This window comes from Nicotiana sylvestris, chromosome 11, assembly GCF_000393655.2.
Source record: "Nicotiana sylvestris chromosome 11, ASM39365v2, whole genome shotgun sequence".
Taxonomy (NCBI): domain Eukaryota; kingdom Viridiplantae; phylum Streptophyta; class Magnoliopsida; order Solanales; family Solanaceae; genus Nicotiana; species Nicotiana sylvestris.
The window spans coordinates 26,791,238-26,812,436 of NC_091067.1; the positions used below are offsets into that span (position 1 = coordinate 26,791,238).

At 39.9% G+C, this 21,199-nt stretch overlaps 1 protein-coding gene across 1 annotated transcript; it reads right to left on the bottom strand.

Annotated features, from left to right (window-relative positions):
- Positions 1–20,347: 20,347 nt before the first annotated feature.
- LOC104248462 (uncharacterized) lies at positions 20,348–20,905 on the bottom strand. The gene has a single exon (XM_070162585.1). The coding sequence runs from the start codon at positions 20,701–20,703 to the stop codon at positions 20,497–20,499; it is 207 nt and encodes a 68-aa protein (XP_070018686.1). The 5' UTR covers positions 20,704–20,905; the 3' UTR covers positions 20,348–20,496.
- Positions 20,906–21,199: the final 294 nt, after the last annotated feature.

The window sequence follows — 21,199 nt, forward strand, 5'->3', positions numbered from 1 at the left end:
GAGAAGACAAGAATAAAGTACTTTATTTTATTCCCTCTAACAATAAAAGTACATTTATAAAATATTTATTTGCTTAGGTAAATAAATCTGTCAATGCATGTGGCTAACATGTACAATATATTTCTACGCGACTGATCATGTAGTCCTCGATCCTGATAAGATATTCATCCCAATTCTAAAAGTCCTCGCATTTTGTGGCACTCTTGGTGTCATGTCATGCATTAATCCCCCTAGTGTTTGAATGCTAAGTACGAGAATTCAAACACTGGAAGTCTTGTATTCACTGAAAGCCTTTTCCTTTGTTTTATACTACTGCTTCATCATTGGAGACAACTTGTGAACGATTAAATAATCTTTTTGAATAGTGGGAGGCTAGGTTTTCCATCGAACCAAAGATTTTTAACCATCCACAAGATATTTATCACACGAGCTCGTAGTTGTGAGAACTACAGTGCCTTGATATTAAAGATCTTGCCTTTGGTAATGATGTTTCCTTCGTAGTATGATTTACATCGTTGCCTCATTAAAAACCTTTCTAGAAAAAGATGATTGGGACAAAAATTGGTCGAAAGGAAAAAGAGTGCAGCACATACTTTTAGTACCAGCAAGTATCATCATTAATAATACCTTTTGAGGCGATTAATGTTCCAATTTCTCAAAAATTTGACTCCATCTTGATTTTCAAATTCATATGATCCTTTACCGGTGATAGCTAAAATCCGGTGAGGACCTTCCCACATTAGTCCATCTTCCCGACGTTGACTTTCTGAGTTCCCTAAGTAACCTTCCTTAAAATCAAATCTCCCACTTTAAAATAATGGAGATTAGCCCTGTGATTGTAATACTTTTCCATCCTTCATTTTTGGGGCATTATCCTCACGTATGCCAGATCCCGGTGCTCCTCGAGTAGATCTAACTTGCCCAACAGTGCTTCATTTTTTGCTTCTGCATTTTCTCGGGAAAACCTCAAGGTAGGTTCCCTTACCTCTACCAGTATCAAAGCTTCCGAACTGTATACGAGCGAAAAGGGTGTTTCGCTCATGCTCTACTTTGTTGTGGTCCGATATGCCCACAACACACCCGGTAGCTCATCTGGCCACTTGCCCTTTGGCATCTTCTAACTTCTTTTTAAGGTTTTGAATAATTACCTTGTTGGTTGACTCCACCTACCCATTAGCGCTCGGGTGGTATGAGGAAGAAGTAATTCGTTTAATCTTTGGCCCTACCAAGAACTTTGTAACTTTTGAACTTACAAATTGTGGCATGTTGCAAGTAATCTCCTTTGGTATTCCAAACCGGTAGATTATGTGGTCCCATATGAATTCAACCACTTCGTGTTCTCCGATTTTTTGGTAAGGACCTACTTCAACCCTTCTAGTGAAATAATTAGTTAAAACTAAAAGGAATCTTACCTTCCCGTGTCCCGGTGGCAAAGGACCAACTATGTCCATCCCCCATTTCATGAATGGCCAGGGGAACACCACAAAATGCAAACGTTCTGATGGTTGATGCACTAATTATGCATGTCGTTGAAATATATTGCACTTTTTCATGAACTTTTTTGTGTCATATTCCATCCGGGCTAATAATAGCCATCCCTAAATAACTTTAATACTAGTAAGTCTGCATTAGAGTGGTTTTGTCATCATGTAGTCCACCTCCGAGGCCCCTAAACACCGAGCCAATGGTCCTTGGAATGATCTCCGATATAACTATCCATCAACAAGACAATAGCGAGTTGCTTTGATTCGTAGTGCCCCGGACCCTTTTGGGTTTTCGGGTAATTTAGCACATGTAAGATATATTGACGAACGTGTTCCTCTAGTCCAAAATTAAGTTGGTTAAATTTACTTCGAAGTAGCCGTCCACATCTAACACTGAATGCAGCAATCGGACGACTGTACCATGATCTGATCATTTCATCTTCATGGAGAGCCCAAATTAGCTAATGTGTCTGCTTCCACATTCTTCTCCCTTGGGATATTGAGGATTGACCATTCTTTGAATCGCTGAACTAATTCTTGAACCTAGTTCAAGTACTATTGCATGTGTTTCTCTTTTGTGTCAAAAATCCCATACACTTGGTTTACCACAGCTGGGAGTCGTATTTTATCTCGATGACCTCGGCACCTAGTCCCCGAGCTAGATCAAGTTCTGCAACCAAAGACTCATACTCGGCTTCATTGTTAGTTAAAAGTACAGTTTTAAAGGCCTGCCTAAGGGTTTCCCCCGAGGGTGTGATTAGAACTACCTCGAGACCATACCCTTTTACATCGGAAGCTCCATCCCTAAATAAGGTCCAAACTCCCGATGTCATTCCTAACAGCAGTGATGCTTCCTTAGCAGCCAAAGGCATTAACCTTTGACTGAAGTCGGCCACGAAGTTGGCCAAAACTTGTGACTTGATTGTAGTCCTAGGTTTGTATTTGATGCGAACCTACTTATTTCGACGACTCATTTAGCCAAACAGCCTAACAACTCAGGATTATGAAGGACATTCCTTAAGGGAAAGATTGTCACAATGGCTATTGGATGACACTGAAAATAGAGCCTAAGCTTTCGAGAGGAAACTACGATAGCTAAGGCCAGTTTTTCGAGGTGCGGATAACATGTCTGTTCCTGATAATTTTTTACTAACGTAATAGATAGGAAATTGCGTACCTTTTTCTTCTCAGACCAGAACGGTACTTACTGCTACTTCTGAGATCGCAAGATAAATTAGTAGCTACTCGCCTTCCCCTAGTTTTAACAATAACGGAGGGATGGAAAGGTACCTTCTTAGGTCCTTCAGTGCATGTTGGAATTCCATAGTCCAGAAGAAGTCGTTCTTCTTTTTCAAAAGTAAAAAGAAGTGGTGGAATTTTTCCGAGTACCTTGATATGAACCTACTTCTAGTCGCCAACCGCACGATCAATATCTACACTTCTTTTATGCTTATTAGCTAGTACGGGATGTCTTCGATGGATTTGATCTTGTTGGCGTTACTCTGACCCTACTTTGTGATATGAGAAACCCCAAGAATTTACCGGAGCTAACTCCGAGGGCACATTTTTGTGGGTTGAATTTCATATTGTACTTCCTTAGAATGTCGAAGGTCTCTTGGAGATGTTTCAAATGATTTCCTGTATTTAAAGGCTTAACTAACATGTAATCAATATATACTTCCATCGTTTTACCTATCTGCTTTTCAAACATCTTATTGACGAGCCTCTGGTAAGTGGTCCAAAGTTTTTTAGCCCAAAAGGCATCACGTTGTAGCAATATATGCCAAAGTTTGTGATAAAAGATATTTTCTTGATCTTCCAAGTTCATTTTAATCTTATTATACTCGGAATAAGCGTCCAGAAAACACATCAACTCGTGCCCGACCGTAGCATCAATCATATGATCAATGTTTAGCAGTGGGAAAAGGTCTTTGCGGCATGCCTTACTCAAATCATTATAGTCTACACACATACTAAAATTATTATTATTTTTTAGGTACTACTACTATGTTAGCTAGCCAATCCATATATTGGGTAGTCAAGTTACCTCCTCTTTAACAAACTTATTTCTAACCTCCACTATTGGGCATTTCTTTTTCCTTACCGGTGAGCATTTTGGATCCAGGCTTAGTTTATGGACAGCTACCTCCAGTGAAATACCTATAATATCTGAGTACAACCATGCAAAGCAGTCAACATTAGCTTTAAGGAAATTCATAAGTTCTAACCAGAGCTCGGGATTTAATCCCGTCCCCAAATGAAATTTTCTTTCTAAGAAATCCTCAAACAAAGCCACTTGTTCGAATTCTTCTGTAGTCAATTTGGTCGCATCCGTCTCCTCTGGTACCTGAAAAGACCTCGATACTTGATATAATTCCGATGACTCCCTATATTTATCGTCTTCGATTTGGATGGGGGAAGGCATCAGTTTTATCTCTCCTACCGTCGGTTGATCTCTTCTTATCTGTTTGTACCTTCCAATGTCGAAAATTTAAATAGTTAGTGTTAGGTTGAGGGCACAAACTTCATCTCGTGTATCCATGGCCTTCCAAGGATCAGGTTATAGCCCATGTCGCCATCTATAATTTCGAATAAAGTGGTATTCGTTACTCCTTCGGCATGCGTAGGCAGCAAAATTTATCCTCAGGTAGTCATGCTTGTCATATTGAAGCCAGCTAGAAGCATTGTCGCCGGAATGATATTCTCGGTTAACTTTGATTACTCCAGAACTCTCCATTATATGATGTTGGCTGAACTTATTGGATCAACCAAAATACTCTTAATATTTAAATCTAAGACATTGAGAGAGATTACCAAAGCATCATTGTGCAGCAGAAGAAGTCCGTTAGAGTCCTCTTCCGTAAAAGTAATATCATCCTCCAAGACTTCTTGAATCCTTTTGTTGTGAGTAACCGATATATTCAATTTCTTTGTTGGCAAAAATGTTACCCCATTGATTTCATTCCCGTCGAAGGTCATGTTGATCATCACCAAGATGGTCCTACTACCGATTTTTATGGCTCCGCTTTCTCCTGGCTCCGACCATCGTTGTTTTTGGTGTGGTAGCTTAAAAAATCTCTAAGATGGCCATTATTTAGCAATGTCACCACCTCCTCACGAAGATGTCGGTAGTCCCCAGTTCTCTGGACACGATTCCCATGGAATTCACACCACAAACTAGGGCCTGGTTAGTGTCCAATAGGATTGGTTTCAGAAATCGTGCCTCTTTGATATTCCTCATTGCCAGCACCAATTTTACGAGGTTGATATTAAAGTTTTAATCTGATAACCTGAGATATGTGAGATCTCGGGACCCTGGCATCTCTTTTTCTTGCAATGACTTGTTGTTCCGGTCATGATTCATCTTTCTATCGGAAGCAAACCTATCTGATGACTGGAACCCTTTACTTCTACGCCCATAGGTCCTCTCGTACGGTATAAAACAACCCCTAGAAGATCTTTGATCTGTATCAAAGTCACTTGTAAACTTATCTTGATTTTTATCATGACCAGGTCCCTTGGTTGATACCGAAGAGCCAAGTTGATAATCTTTTATCCTTATTTTTTACTCATAGCGGTTATAGACATCCGCCCATATGGTTGTCTAGAACTCAAGAAAACTCTTCTTCAATTTCTGAAAGGCATCAGAACTTATTAGAGTGAGACTCTTCGTGAATGCCTTCACTTCCCATTCATCCGGGACCGCGTGTAGCAACTTTCTCTCCTTCTGGAATCGGATTATGAATTCCCGCAGCAACTTGGATTCGTCATGCGAAATTCTGAATATATCTTCCTTTCTGGCTTGGACCTTCCTTGCTCCAACATGAGATTTAATGAACGAATCTGAGAGCATTTCAAAAGAACCAATTGAATACTCGGTTAAGAGGGAATACCATGTCAGGGGCCCCTTCATGAGGGTTTCACCAAAATTCTTCAACCGAACCGACTCTATCTCGTGTGGAGCCAAATCATTTCCTTTCACTGACGTGGTGTAAGTCGTGATATGCTCCTACGGACCCAAAGTTCCATCATATTTTGGTATATCTAGCATCTCGAATCTCTTCGGGATTAATTCTGGTGTCGCACTTGGTTTAAACGACAATTGTATGTATTTTTTAAATCCAGACCCTTTAACACTGGGGGGGGCGCTCGAAATCTAATCTATCCGAGCGTGAATCTCCTTCGCATTCTGTTCCATTCGCTTATTCATCTCTCTCATGAATCTCATGAGCTCGATTTTGAAAGGATGACTTTAAGTTGTTATTCCCAGATCCTCTGTTGGTCTCTCCGACTTCGTCGAAACCGACTTTGCCCCTTGGGGTGTTGTCATTGGGTCTCTGAGTTGTTTTACTTGTGGAAACACTATGAGGAATTGAGGTCCTTTCGTTCGCATTGTTGGAAGCACTTTATAATGCATGTTTTAACTCCATCATCACCCGATCTTGCCTTAAGAGGTGATCCATGATTTCTCTTCAGTGTTCTCTCATAAGTTTGACCGTTTCTACGATACGTTCATCCTCCACATTATCAGGAGTTGGGTCCCGCACATGCATAGGGTACTAACCTTCACAAACCGGAGTTGTTTCATTCCCTTCGTTGGGGTCTCGCTGATAGAGTCATCACGCTGGGACAATGCTTCACTTTCATTGTGTGCTCCAACATTGTGTGCATAGTTAGTAAGGACATACTTGATTTTTACTATGGACAAAATCAAAACATTGTTAGTAACAAATGAATGGATCAAAGCAATTATGCAACTGTCTATGCCCCCACAGTGGGCGCCAAACTGTTTACTTGTAAAATAATACAGTTAAATTTATAACATGGTTTATAGACAAGCGAATTAATTTGATCCAAAAATTTATAAATAAATAAGAACGAAAATTAGATTATACGAATGAAGCCTGACTCCGAACTCGGTCTTCCCAAGAACAGAAAGTGAAAGCACTGATAAGGCGATGATAAAGCTATTAGATTGAGCGTAAAATAGTAAAGTACAACTTTGTATTCAAAATATTTCATGTCCTATTATGGTTGTTAATTCTCATATTTATAGCTCTATTGAGGGAGACAAGATCTCCAAATCAAGTTCTTCTTAAAAAAGATTAAAAACGCCATTGATGGATGCAAAATAGCTGGATTTGAATGTTGATATTCTCTGTAATGGTTGCTCATTCAATTCTATCCGATGTAAAACCTTTGAATCTCTATTATCGGCTACACTTCCTTCGGGATCCATCGTGCACCGATTACATATTTCACAACCGGTGCAGGTTATCTTCTGACTCACTTTTGTCTGTCTTCGGTTCCATGTGTCATCTCACCATTCGACCACCTGTTATAAACCAATTACACCCCATACAATAATGATTTTTTTATTTCAATCTAAGTATCATAGAAAGGCACACAAAACTATTTTTTGTAATAAAGGAATTGCTCAGATTTGGCTAAGTACCATAGGAAAGTACTAGGAGAAAACAAAGTAAACATAGTGACAACAAACAAAATATTATTTCATGATACTTAGATAAAATTGTGTGACTTTTTGGTTAGAAAAATTATTATTGACTTTATGTGATACTTAGTCATAGTTGAGAATACAAATAGTATAGTGACTTTAGTATAATAAAGTAAAGTTGAGTTATCATATGGGAAATTAACCCTACTTTTAACTATGATTAAAAACATAACCCTATCACTAAGATATCGTCATATTTTAATTACCTTAAGAGGCATTTATTGGTGTACAAGTGATAGACAATTATTGCTACAAACAACAACAACAACAATAAAAACAACAATAATAAAAACAACCCAGTATATTTGGATAGGGTAGTGTGTACGCAGACCTTATTCCTACCATGGGGGTAAAGAGGCTATTTTCAATAGATCTTCGGCATATGAAGATGAAAAGAGATAATAGAACAGTAACAACAACAGATCGAGGCCAAAAAGATAGCACCAACGACCTAAGAATCAAAAAAATAAATGGAAAAACAAATATCAATAATTAGTAATAATGGCAAGGTACTAGAAAACCGGAGCGAAAAAAATAGTATGAATACATCACGTACCACTAACATACTAAAATAAGATACTAGCAGACTAGCCTTATACCCAATAAGGTATAAAAGAAAATAACAGAATAGAAAATATGATTGCAATATAGCCGATGATAAATCATGGCAAAGTAATATGGTAAATATTTTTAAAAAGAGGCTAAATTTTTATAGAGATTTTAGGCCTCCATGACTTTTTACAATGTCAAAATTAAGAAAATGTCTTTTTAGATCTCTTATGTGTAAAAGCAAATCTCTCATATGTAAAAAAAGAGATAAGGTCATAAAACTAAAAACAAGTTTGTAATGGACAAAAATCATTTGACCTACTTTTATATGTGCCGTAAGTCCATTCTTCTAGTTTTATCTTGCTAGTTTTGGTCTCTCCAATTTTCATTGCTATCTTAACTCATTTATAGCAACAACAACATTAATAATAAAAATAACAAACGCAGCTTAATCCCACAAGGTAGGGTTTGAGGGGAGGGGGTAGAGTGTACGCATACCTTACCCCTATCTTATGAAGGTAGAGAGTCTGTTTATGATAGACCTCTGGCTCAAGGTAAAAGTAAAGAAGCAGATACAACGCGTAGTAACATCAACAAGAAAAGGTTATAAGGATACATGATAAAAGAATAATTGAAACGAAAGGAACAACATAGGTTAAAAGAAACCTACAGATGAGAAGGTATGAAAATAAGAGATTAATACTAGTGCTACCGACATGAAAATGAGACACTCCCACCCATAAAGGGTCATGTCCTCAGTAAGCTAAATTTGCACCATGTCATGACTAATCACCTCTCCCTAATACTTTCTAGGCCTACCTCAACCTCTCATCATCCCCAATATGGTCAACCTCTCTCACCTTCTCACCGAGGCATCTATATTCCTCTTCTTCACATGCCCGTACCATCTCAGCCTAGCTTCCCGCATTTTATCCTCCACGGGGGCCACTCCTACCTTGTCTCGGATAACTTCATTCCTAATCTTATTTCCCCTGGTATGCCCTTACATCAATCTCAGCATCCTCGTTTATGCTACTTACATTTCTCAGCATCTTTATTTCTTGACCGGCTAATATTCCACCCCATACAACATAGTTGATCTGACCACTACTCTATAAAATATACCTTTTAGTCTTGGTAGTACCTTCTTATCACACAAAATCCCGTAAGAGAGCCTCTATTTCATCCATCTCGCTCTGATCTGATGCGTGATATCCTCATCTATCTCTCAATTACTAGAAATTATAGATGTGAGATACTTAAAACTCCCTTTCTTGGGAATTGCTTGTGAATCTAGCCTCATTTCCACACCCTCTTCTTGAGTCATGTCGTGGAACGTACATTCCAAGTACTCTGTTTTAGTCCTGCTCAACTTAAAACCTTTTGACTCAAAGGTTGGTCTCCAGACCTCCAGCCTCGCATTAACACTGGCCCGCGTCTTGTCAATCAATACTAATCATCTATGAATAGCATGCACCATATCACCTCCTCTTGAATGTGCCGTGTAAGAACATCCATCGCTAAGGCAAATACAAATGGGCTAAGAGCGGATCCTTGATGCAAACCCATGACAATTGGGAATGTTTCCAGTCCCCTCCCGCCATCCTAAACCGGGTCTTAACACCATCATACATTTCCTAAATCACTCTAGTATAAGCTACATGCACACTTCTGACCTCCAAACATCTCCGTAGCACCTCCCTCGGGACTTTGTCGTAGGCTCTAGGTCAATGAATATAATGTGCAAGTCCCTCTTCTTATTCCTATGCTGCTCCACCAGTCTCCTAATAAAGCGAATGGATTTAGTAGTCGATCGCTCCGGCACAAATCCGAACTAATTCTCAAAAATCGATACACTCCTCCTCGCCCTTACTTTCACCACCCTTCCCAGATTTTCATTGTGTAGCTTAGCAGCTTGATACCCCTGTAGTTATTGCAGTTTTGGATATCACCCTCTTGTACACTGGAATCACATTACCCCACCTTCATTCATCGGGCATCTTTGTCGTCCAAAAAATAACATGAAACAACCTAGTAAGACACTTCAAACTTACCATGTTCGCGTTCTTCCAAAATTTCACCGGGATCTCATATGCTAACTCACCTATAGCACTGGTCGGAAAATCAATCTCATGATCTGTTGAATAAAAACCATTTAGTGGATGTTTGGACATAAGAATTGTGAAACTCTATAAAAAGGTGAAAAATTTTCGATTGAAAATGGTATTTGAAAATTAGAGTTGTGTTTGGACATGAATATAATTTGGAGTTGCTTTTAAATTTTTGTGAGTGATTTGAAGTAAAAAATTTGAATTTTTTTTTTTTGAAGTTCTTCAAATTTTTGAAAAAAAAATCGAAATTCAACTTCAAGTGAAAATTTCATGGCTAAACATTGATTCTGAAAAAAATAATCCGAAAAAATAATTTTTTTATGGACAAACGAGCCCTAACATGCACTTTATTAATAATTATATTTTGGCAGCAATCCTGATTACCGTTCACCCAAAAATTTAGGGACCAAACTGGATTTTGTCCACTACAGTAATAGAAATGACATGCTTCTTATTATTCAACGCCCAAACAACTTAATGGGCTCCATTTGCTCTCCATTATTGAAGTTAATCTTTCTAATTTTCTCAAAAAGTGTAGCTTTTCTCATGTTTAATTATTATTATAAAGTGAAGAACAAAGACATCGACACCTATTATCATCATATCCTCGTATTTTCTCAAGGGACAAAGGTAGGCCATATGTTAGGAGAAAAAGTGATTTTGGAATCCTAATCTGAGTTCAACTAGAAAAACCTGCACGTAATTTAAAAAAAAATAAAAAATGATCGTACGTAGATTTTTCTATTACATATATAGTACAAGAGAAGAGGGAAATCTAGTTGGACAACAGTGTCAAGTGGCTAATGAACTCAAGCTTGAGACATTACTGCTCAAATTGTGACTTCTTGATCATTGGATTAATTTCGTGACAACATTAATATCTCTTACTCCCTCTGTTCCAGTTTAGGTGAACCTATTTTCTTTTTGGTCCGTTTCAAAAAGAATGAACCCTTTCTAAATTTGGTAACAATTTAGCTTAAAATTACAACTTTACCCTTAATGAGAAGCTTTTATAACCACACAAATACTCTGGGCTCCATTTGGACTTGTTTAGGACCACAAATTCCAAAAGTCTTCATTTTTTTCTTAAACTCCGTGCCCAATCAAACAGGTTCACATAAATTGAAACGGAGGAAGTATTTAATACCTGCACGGTATATAGCAAATCACGATGTTGGAATGTTATTATTAGTCTTTAATCCTTAGTTTAGATCTCTTAATAGTCTAGCTATATTAAAGGTCTATCATATTTTAGCATTTAGAGGTGGATCTAGAATTTTAGTTTTATGGGTTCAACATTTAAACTTATGGGTTCATATCTACTATTTATTACAATTTAGTAATTTTTAATTACACATAAATTTATATTCCGCATCGAAAGTATTGGGTTCAGTTGAACCTAGTGGTTGTATGCTACATCCTGGTGTTTGTCTTGATTTTCTTACCATATTTAGTTTTTCTATCTCTTGAAGGAAAGTACAATATATTTACCATGATTGAGTTTTTATTCTTTTATAAGAAAATTATAAATCTCTCATATTTGGCTAGTCCCTTTTTTCTTGGAGGAAAAAGTTTGAACTTCTATAAACTAAAGATCCTTCTTTCTCATTCAGCATCATCCACAATGTTGCCATAAGAAGTTTGAGAGTCTTGTTTAGGGGAAGAACTTTTCGGGACAAGTGTTATGTTACGTGGCGCCTTCCTGAGATTCCTTGGAAGGGCGACGTAAGGCTAAGCAACTGATGTCAGTGCAGTTGTTGTCCGCCAACTGAGGTCCCCTCCGTACGCTAGACTAGATTGTTAGTGTCGTACGGGAAAACCAATGCCAAGAGCAATAGAGAGAACAGGAATGAGAATTGAGAATGAAAGAAAGCTTGATTGCATTAATGAAAGCTATTACAGAAAGGCAACGTGGTGTCGAGGGGGAGAGACACCAGTACAGAGAATTGTTTGCTTGCTAGAAAGTCTGATTGCTTGATCCCCCTAATAATGCTTAAAAAAATAATCCAAAGCTACAAGACTAGACTTGAGTATGCTAGAGAAATATAATGGAAGTACATGGAATAAAACTACTCTATATTTACAATAAAAAAGACTTAGTTTGCTATAAGGCAGAAACAGGCCCGTTGTCAGCAGCATAGTCTTTGGCATCAGGGTCTGCGCACGCGGCGTTGTCTGCACGCGCAGCGCTGTTGGCATCTGCCTACGGTTGGGAGCTGGCGAGGGATATCGGTAGGTAAACAGAGGCACATGCGCGCTTGTCACTTGGTGCGGCCAAGACCACGGGGCCGCCCAAGGGGTCATGGGGCACGGCTGGAAAGCCGCCCATGACATTCTCCCCCACCTGAGTTGGCGACGTCCTCGGCGCCTTACTTGCAAGATAATCTTCAATTAGGCTCTTGTAGGCTTTGAGGTTTGTTCCCCTCTCCCAAGTGTTCTCCTCTGCATCACAGCCCTGCCATTTCACCAAGAACTCTTGGTGATCTTTCCTTGAGGCATGAATCACTCTATCATCAAGGATAGCTTCAACACGCCTTTTCCCGATTGAATTGGGCCCTCGAATACTGGGTATTGTGAGCTGGCTCCTTGAAGGATGCTATGTGTCTTCCCGAAAAGGTTTCAGGAGGCTGACATGGAAGATAGGATGAATTTTCCACCAAGTCAGAGTATCCACCCGGTATGCAACTTTTCCAATGCGCCTTTCAATGGACAAGGGTTCAATGTATTTTTGCAATAGGCTAGGGTCATGGACCCTCACAAATAAGTAACGCTTTGGAATTTTGACCATCACTTTGTCTCCTACTTGGTATTCAACAAAGCGATGATTCTGATCAACATGCCTCTTCATCCACTTTTGAGCCTTGACAAGATAGCTCCGCACTATCTCCAAATTTTGCTTCCACTCTTTAGAGAAGCTAGCAGCTCGAGGAGATTTAAACATATTTGGTGCATTGACTGTGTGTGGGAGTAGCGGTTGCTGTCCGGTAACAATTTCAAAAGCGCTTTTGTTTGTACTAGAGCTCTTTTATGAATTGAAACACAGTTGAGCAGCATCTAGAAGCTTCACCCAATTCTTCTGCGATCCGGTTACAAAATGACGGAGATATTCCTCCAACATACCATTGAACTGCTCCGTCTGGCCATCAGATTGCGGATGAAAACTTGAGCTGTGACTCAGTTTCGACCCAAGGCACTTAAAGAGTTGGGTCCAAAAGTTACTAGTGAAGCGTGAGTCACGATCACTAACAATGTCTTTGGGCAGGCCCCAATATTTGACGACATGAGAGAAGAAGATTCGAGCTGTATCTTCTACTGATATATATTGTGGGGCAACAATAAAGGTAGCATACTTGGAAAACCGATCTACCACAACCAAGATAGTTGTTAGATCTCCGACCTTGGGCAATCCGGTGATGAAATCCAGGGAAACACTTTCCCAAGATCTCTTTGGGACAGCTAGTGGTTCCAAGAGTCTCACTTGTGTTAAGCGATCTGACTTGTCCTTCTAGCATACTAGACAAGTCTTCACATACTAAGCAACGTCATCGGCCATTTGAGAACAATAATATGCACGACGAAGTAATGCCATGGTGCGTTCTTCAATGGGATGGCCGACCCACAGAGTATCATGACATTCCGCCAGAAGAGTCCTTCGTAGATCTCCTCCTTTAGGAACATAAAGTCGGTTCCCTTTCACTTTCAGAAAACCATCTTCCATGTAGAACTGGCGAGTCTTGCCCTGTCCTACCAAATCAACCAAATACTGTGCAGCAGGATCTTTGATGAGTAAATCCTGTATCTGGTCCTTGATGGAGGTAGCTACTTCGCTCCCCCTTAGGGTGGCGAGTAGGCACACCGATGCTAGATCAACTCTCCAACTGAGCGCATCAGCAACATGATTGGTCTTCCCACTTTGGTACTCCAAGTTGAAGTGGAATTCAACTAGGAGTTCCTGCCACCTGGCATGTCGACCATTCAACTTCGGCTGGGTCATAAATGGCTAACAGCTGTGTTGTCTGTCTTGACCACGAATGGGGTCCCCAGCAGATAGTACCTCCAGAGGCGCAAGCAGTGGACGACAGCCAATAATTCTTTCTCATGGGCAGCATAGCGCCTCTCTTCATCTTTCAGCTTCCGACTATCATACGCTACAGGATGCCCTTCTTGTAGCAGGACTCCACCGAGGGCATAGTCAAATGCATCTGTTTGTACTTCGAATGGCTTGGCCAGATCAGGAAGGGCCAAGATGGGGCTACTAGATATAGCCGTTTTCAATGCGTTGAAGGCCTCCGCTCGCTTGGGTCTCCATTCCCAAGGCGTGACCTTCTTGAGGAGTTCTGTCAATGGTACTGCAATGAGGGAGTAGTTTTTCACAAATCGCCGATAGAAATTACATAGACCGAGGAATGCCCTCAAGGCGTGGATATCCTTAGGCGGCGGCCAATCTATGATTGCCTGAATCTTCTGCTGGTCCATCTTGATCCGCCCTTCCTCGATGACATGTCCGATGAAGTCAATTTGCTTTTGAGCAAAGGAGCACTTAGATAGCTTCGCATATAGTTCATGCTCCCGCAATCGAGCTAGGACCTTCCGCAAGTGCATCAAGTGTTCCTCCAATGTTTGGCTATATACCATAACGTCATCCAAGTAGACCACCACGAATTCATCAATGTACTCTCGGAAGACATGGTTCATCAAAGTGAAAAATGTAGCTGGGGCGTTAGTCAAGCCGAATGACATAACTAGGAAATCGTACGACCCATATCTTGTCACACAGGTCATCTTGTGCTCATCACCCTCTGCAATCCGAACTTACCAATAACCTGTCTTCAGGTCTATTTTGGTGAACACCGTCGCACCACCCAGTCTATCGAACAAGTCTGCCATTAGTGGAATAGGGTATTTGTTCTTCACAGTAATTTTGTTTAGAGCCCGACCCAGTCTATCGAACAAGTCTGCCATTAGTGGAATAGGGTACTTGTTCTTCATGTTTCTTTTGGAATAGCACAGGGGACCCGTATGGGGATTTGGAGGGCCCTATAATCCCTGTGTCTAGCATTTCCGTCAATTATCTCCGAAGCTCGGTGAGTTCGGGTTGTGGCATTCTGTAAGGCACCCGGGCGAGTGGATTCGCGCCCGACACCAGCTCAATTTCATGGTCTACAGTGCGCCTAGGCGGTAGTCGCTTTGGCATGTCTTGTGGCATGACATCTTCAAACTCTAGTAGTAGCTCCTTCACGGGTTCAGGAATGGGACCCGAGGAGCATTCTACATCTTCGATGCAGAGGGTTGCCAGGAACGTAGGTTCGTTTCTTTTGACCCCCTTCTTCAACTGCAAGGCCGAGATGTTTTCAACGGCCATCTTCATGGGCATGCACGGGATAACGCAGGGCTTGGCCCCGTTTGCTCCCATCATCAGTAACATGTCAGCATACGGTACAGGCATGGTGTTGGTTTGCCTCAGGAATTCCAATCCAACTATCAACTCGAAGTCATCTATGATCACCACGCGCAAGTTGAATTTTCCTTCGTAAGGGCCAAGCTTCATCGGTACTTCTTTGGCTATTCCACCCACTGGCTGGGGAGGTGAGTTGATAGCCTTGACACGGCCTCTACCTTTCCCTACGACTAGACCAAGGCGCTCCACCTGAGTCGAGGCTAAGTAGTTGTGGGTAGCACCCGTGTCTACCATGGCCCGAATGGGCTTGCCATTCACCTTCATCTCAACGAACATTAAGGTCCTCTCGTGCTTAAGAGGAGTCTCATCATCCGCCTTCTTTTTCCCTTTCTTGGTGACGGGACATGGGTCCTTCTTCTTACGGATACCAGCACTAGTCTCTGCTAATGCCTCAAAAATAGAGCCAACAATTGCATTGAAGGCACCTACTGGTTCAGTCTGATCCGCATCGTCTGAGTCGTCATCAGTCCCATCATCAAAAATCTGATGGGCGTTCATCTGTGCATGTGGGCACTTATTGTTCCAATGTGTTTCGCCGCAATGACGGCATCCTGAAGAAGGCTTCCTCCCCCGATCATTGTTGTTAGACGCAGCACTGTTGCTGCCTGTGGAGGGAGCCTTAGGTTTGGTTGAGCCCCGATCTCCCCCACTTCTACTAGGGTCACCATTGCTAGACTGGCCCCCTTTGAATCCCGCTCGGGCAGGCGGCTGAGGCCTATCCTTCTGAGCTTCCATTTGATAGTCCCCAAGGCATTCAGCTGCTTGGATTGCCTTGGGCAGGGTATCTACCCGTTGTCTTTGTAGCTCCATAGGGGCATAAGGTTTCAGCCATTCTAGGAAAGTGAAGAGCTTGTCTTTGTCTCCCATGTCGCGTATGCTTAGCATGAGTGCGGAGAATTCCCGCACGTAGTCCCGCACGGATGTGGTCTGGCGGAGCTCCTGTAGCTTTCTCCTTGAATTTTATTCAACATTTTCGGGGAAGAACTGTAGGCGTATGGCTGCCTTCAGTTTTGCCCATGTTTCGAGAGCATCTCCACCGGCCTTGATGGCTTCGTATTTTACCCGTCACCAGAGTTTAGCATCACTCTGAAGATACATGGCAGCAGTTGCTACCTTCTTAGCTTCTTCTAGGCCCCCAACAACATCGAAATATTGTTCGATATCAAAGATGAAGTTCTCCACTTCCTTGGCATTCCTAGCTCCACTATATGGCTTTGGCTCAGGAATTTTCAGTTTTTGTGTCACGGAAGTGGGGTTTGCAGCGCCCCCGATCTGGTTTCCACCGCCTCGCAGTAGACCCTGTAAAGCAGCATTGACGACATTGAGCTTGTCTGTCAAGTCGTCAATAGTTTGTTGCATGGCAGTCACCCTGTCTGCCTCTTGTGCCCTGTAAGCTAAATCCTCGGCACGCTCCTGTTGGAGTCCCTCGAATTCGCCAAAAATTTTGGCTGCCTCTGTGGCTGCCGTTTGCCGGTCTCCCTCGGAGTCACGACTGATGTTTTCTATGTCAACTTCGGCCTGGAGCACCCTGCGGTCTAGGTCGTCCAACCTTTGCCCTAGGCTAGTTCTTAGTTCAGGCACCATATCCATGATGGGCAGTAATCCATCAACCGTCTGTTCAAGGGCCGCAATACGGTCCCCATGATTCACCATGGTCAGAAATGGTGGTAATGGCAATGCGTTCCCTCGTCCGATGTCAAGCCTAGGCTCTGATACCAACTGTTACGCGATGCCTTCCTGAGATTCCTTGGAAGGGCGACGTAATGCTAAGCAACTGATGTCAGTGCAGTTGATGTCCGCCAATTGAGGTCCCCTCCGTACGCTAGACTAGATTGTTAGCGTCGTACGGGAAAACCAATGCCAAGAGCAATTGAGAGAACATGAATGAGAATTGAGAATGAAAGAAAGCTTGATTGCATTAATGAAAGCTATTACAGAAAGGCAACGCGGTGCCGAGAGGGAGAGACACCAGTACAGAGAATTGTTTGCTTGCTAGAAAGTTTGATTGCTTGATCCCCCCTAATAATGCTTAAAAAAATAATCCAAAGCTACAAGACTAGACTTGAGTAAGCTAGAGAAACATAATTGAAGTACATGGAATAAAACTACTCTATATTTACAATGAAAAAGACTTAGTTTGCTATAAGGCAAAAACAGGTCCGTTGTCAGCAGCATAGTCTTTGGCATCAGAGTCTGCGCGCTCGGCGTTGTCTGCGCGCGCGGCGCTGTTGGCATCTGCCTGCGGTTGGGCGTTGGCGAGGGATATCGGTGGGGTGACAGATGCACATGCGCGCTTGTCACTTGGCGCGGCCAAGACCACGGGGCCGTCCGTGGTGCTAGGCATTGGAAGGCTTGCTAAGGCGCCACGGGGCGCGCCCAAGGGGTCATGGGGCACAGCTGAAAAGCCGCCCATGACAGTTATTGTGTCACTTGTGTTTGCCTCTTCGTGATGTTGTTCTCCCAATATTTTGTACTCTATTTTAGATAGTGGATTGCTCATCTCCATCTGTGGACGTACGTAAATTGGCCGAACCACATTAAATGTTTGTGTCTCTTTTGATAGATTTATCTTTTGTTATCCGATTTATTATTGTTTAAGGTTTGTTTTACTAGCTTTCATATGACACCTGATTATTTCGATCCTAACATTCGCCCCTGTTAGCATTGGCCTTAATATGATATGCAAATTCTTGTATATTATTGTTATTTTTTAATAGAAAGCCGCTTGTTGCGGGTTGTGTGCAAATACGAGGAATAAAGGATTGCTAACTAGTAGCACATAATAGAGGCAGGATTTGAAATTATATTTAATATTATAACTCTTTTAAGTTATTGAGTTTTAAATTAATAATTAATATATATTTAATAAATTTTTTAAAATAAATATATAATTTGGACCAAAACAATTCGGGTGAACCTGCAAAGTATATTCTACCTCCGCCCCCTGCTTGGTGAGTCTATAGGGGAATGAGAACTTGAGTTTCGAGATGCTAATGAGGAATTTGTATGTTACATTAGGTTTGGTGACCCTAGGGATAAGGACACTTTACCTACTAAATCATTCTTTTATGTTCTCTAATTTTTATTGTGTTATTTTCATAATTAAAATGTTTTGCCCTCGTTTCCTTTATGTTTCTAAATTTGATAAGCAATAACGTTCTTAATATAGTTCTCGTGCATTTGACTAGTTTTACTAATTAATTATCCAACGTGGTATATTTGTCTTTGTTTTGAAATGGGAATCTTGAAAATTATTTGAAAATGAAAGGGAGGTTTTTCTAGAAGAAGTAAACTGATATTGGCTACTCTTTCACATAAATTAAACATAGAATGGAATTTAAAAAAATGTCTCTGCTGCTTCCCGTAGTTACTTCATTATTTATGACACGTCGAATTTCGAAGTCAATACTGTGAGTTTTACGACTAATTCGTTTAGAACCTCTTGTGATAGTTGTAACAAAACTTAACCTTGTACCTTTCACATTAATTTAAGTAATTAAATGAGAAGAAGCATACAACTTCTTTTTCTCTTTATGCTCATAAGCTTTTACAAAGAACTCACGTGACGAATAATACTTTAATTGTATTATTACTATTAAGTAAGAACACTTTTTTCTGGGGGACAACTTTTATGTTTTCTTTCGATGAAAAGTCAAAATACTATTAAGCGAAGGCCCGAGAACCATTTGAAAAGTTAAACGGGCTGGGAAGTGCCTCGATTTTTCTCATAATTTGTAAAGTTGGCCCTTAGTAGGTATGGGGATCGTTATCAACTGAAATTTTCTTTAAGAAAAAGAAAAACATTAATATCTCAACAATTTTATCTTGTCCAAAAGCATTAGAAAGTTACAAATGACTCTATCGCATCCATCATGTGTATAGTATGTAGGTGGTGCCATAACTTTCTGGTTAGATCTTATAGTACACAAGGCATCCACGTCCTTCAGGAAGGACCGCAGCCTAAAGGGTATGATGTATATAGTCTATCTTAATGCAAGTATTAATAATTGCTTCCATGGCTTGGAACCATGACCTATAATCACAAGAAAACAATTTTATTGCTCCTAATTAACATAAATAAAGAAACAAAGGGAGAAAAAGTGCAATAAAAAAAGAAGAATAAATAGCACTCACTTTAGATGTTCGAGTCTCTGTCATCTCGTTTCAGTTCATTCAATTTTGTTCCAAGAAAAGTGCCAAAAGAGAGATCAAGAAATTGAACCTTATGGACTCAACAGTGTCATTGACTTGCGATAACAAGTAAGTGCCTGAACCAATCAATCCTAATATGATATTGTTATAAGCAGTTAAAGTATACTAATAGTTGTATAAATTGTCAGTTTATATAACTTAAAAATTCAAAGGATGGAGCTGCACAATTCAACTAGAAAATTAAGAACAAGTCGTCCTCCACCACGGTGAAGTACTCCAACTAAGACCCAGCCTTGTGATGCTAGATTCATCTGAATACAATACTAGATTCATCTGAATACAATACTTTTGACGTGAAGTATATAAATATGTATAAAAATTCACTAAAGTTACAATAAACAATAAATGTGACCCATAATTTTTACCATAAAATAACTTTAATGCAAAAGATTTAAGATTAAACCATAGTTTTAAGTCCTGAATCTGCATCAGACGATCTCTAAAGTACCAAATCCTGCAAAGCCAGGAGCTTTATCGAATTACAGAGTTCAATATAGACAACACAAGGGAAACAGACCACGTTGTTAGGAAGCTTCCTTAATTTGGCCAAAGGCCTAAAGGTATTTGTAGTATGTTTTGGTCCACAAGCAGGACACGTGACATTCACACATTTATGTGGAGGGGTTAATTAGGCCAACTAGTCTGGCCAAGATTTGGGCAATGAAATGGACAAGTACGTGGCTACTCAAATCTGCCACATATATTGTTTCTCCAATTACAGGTATTTCGTATATACAAAATTCAATAAGCTGAGGTGAAATAGAGTTATAAGCAGTCAATGTAAATAATTTTTTACACTGTTACAGTCTCAAATACATATAATACATATAGTTAAGCTTTTTTAAAATGCAAAATTTATAACCTAAAAATAAAACTAAGTTACAACAAATAAAAATTATTTGATAGTGTAAACATTCCTGACGATACATATAACTTAAAATGCATTTTTTTAATATATAAACAGAATTTGCAAACCTCGAAGTGTTTTCAGCCCATTTTTATAAATTCTCATAACTGGGCACAACTGAACAAGTTTCATATATTCTTTAACAAATGAGAAAGTCTCAAACCCTCTTTCAGATAAATTAAAAAATTACACTTATATGATCATTTTCAAAAAATTGAGAGCACAAATTACAAGAGGAAAATAGGAGATGAAATTAATCAAGAATACAAAACCAAACGCTTAGAACAGAGAGTACAAAGATACTTCCTCTTGAACCTAAAGCAAATAGGGAGAAAGCAAAATCTGAAGCGTCCTTCTACATCTACAGCTTGTACTTTTCCTCCACAACAAGGACATGCTCCTGGTGCTACTTTTCTTCCAATCTCTTTCTCATCTTCTTCACATACACATGAGAACAAACACATCTTCTCTTTTTTTAGTATTTATTTTTCAGCTTCTTCTCACTGCAATTTCTCTCCTTAAAAATTGAAATAAAAAATGGGAAATAGTTCTTTTTTCTTGAGGAGTTTTTGCAGGACCGAGAAGAGAGAGAGAGAGAGACAAGGGTTTTGGTGTATACGATGTTTTGGTGATATTTTTTGGGGGATGAGAGTACGAGAAGTTATATAGCTTGTGTGTGTGTTGTGTATATATAGAAGCATATACATCCTGCTCTGTGCATATAACAGTGGTCCTATTTCTTTCCTAATCTGTATAAAAAAAATAATATTTGGATCTTATCTGTCGTTATTTTTAAAAATAATTATTTCAAATTATTTATTATTTTAGAAGTTTAATAATAAATTAATTAATTTTTTTCTATTCTATACTTAATATTAATTGTTCTTGAAAACTATAAATATTTGAATAATGTGTAAGTATTAAATGAAATGAGATTATATTTTAAGACGTAAAAAATGA

Bases quoted from the DNA above. Each gene is read 5' to 3' on its own strand.
- LOC104248462 (XM_070162585.1), bottom strand. From the start codon at position 20,703: ATGTGTTTGTTCTCATGTGTATGTGAAGAAGATGAGAAAGAGATTGGA.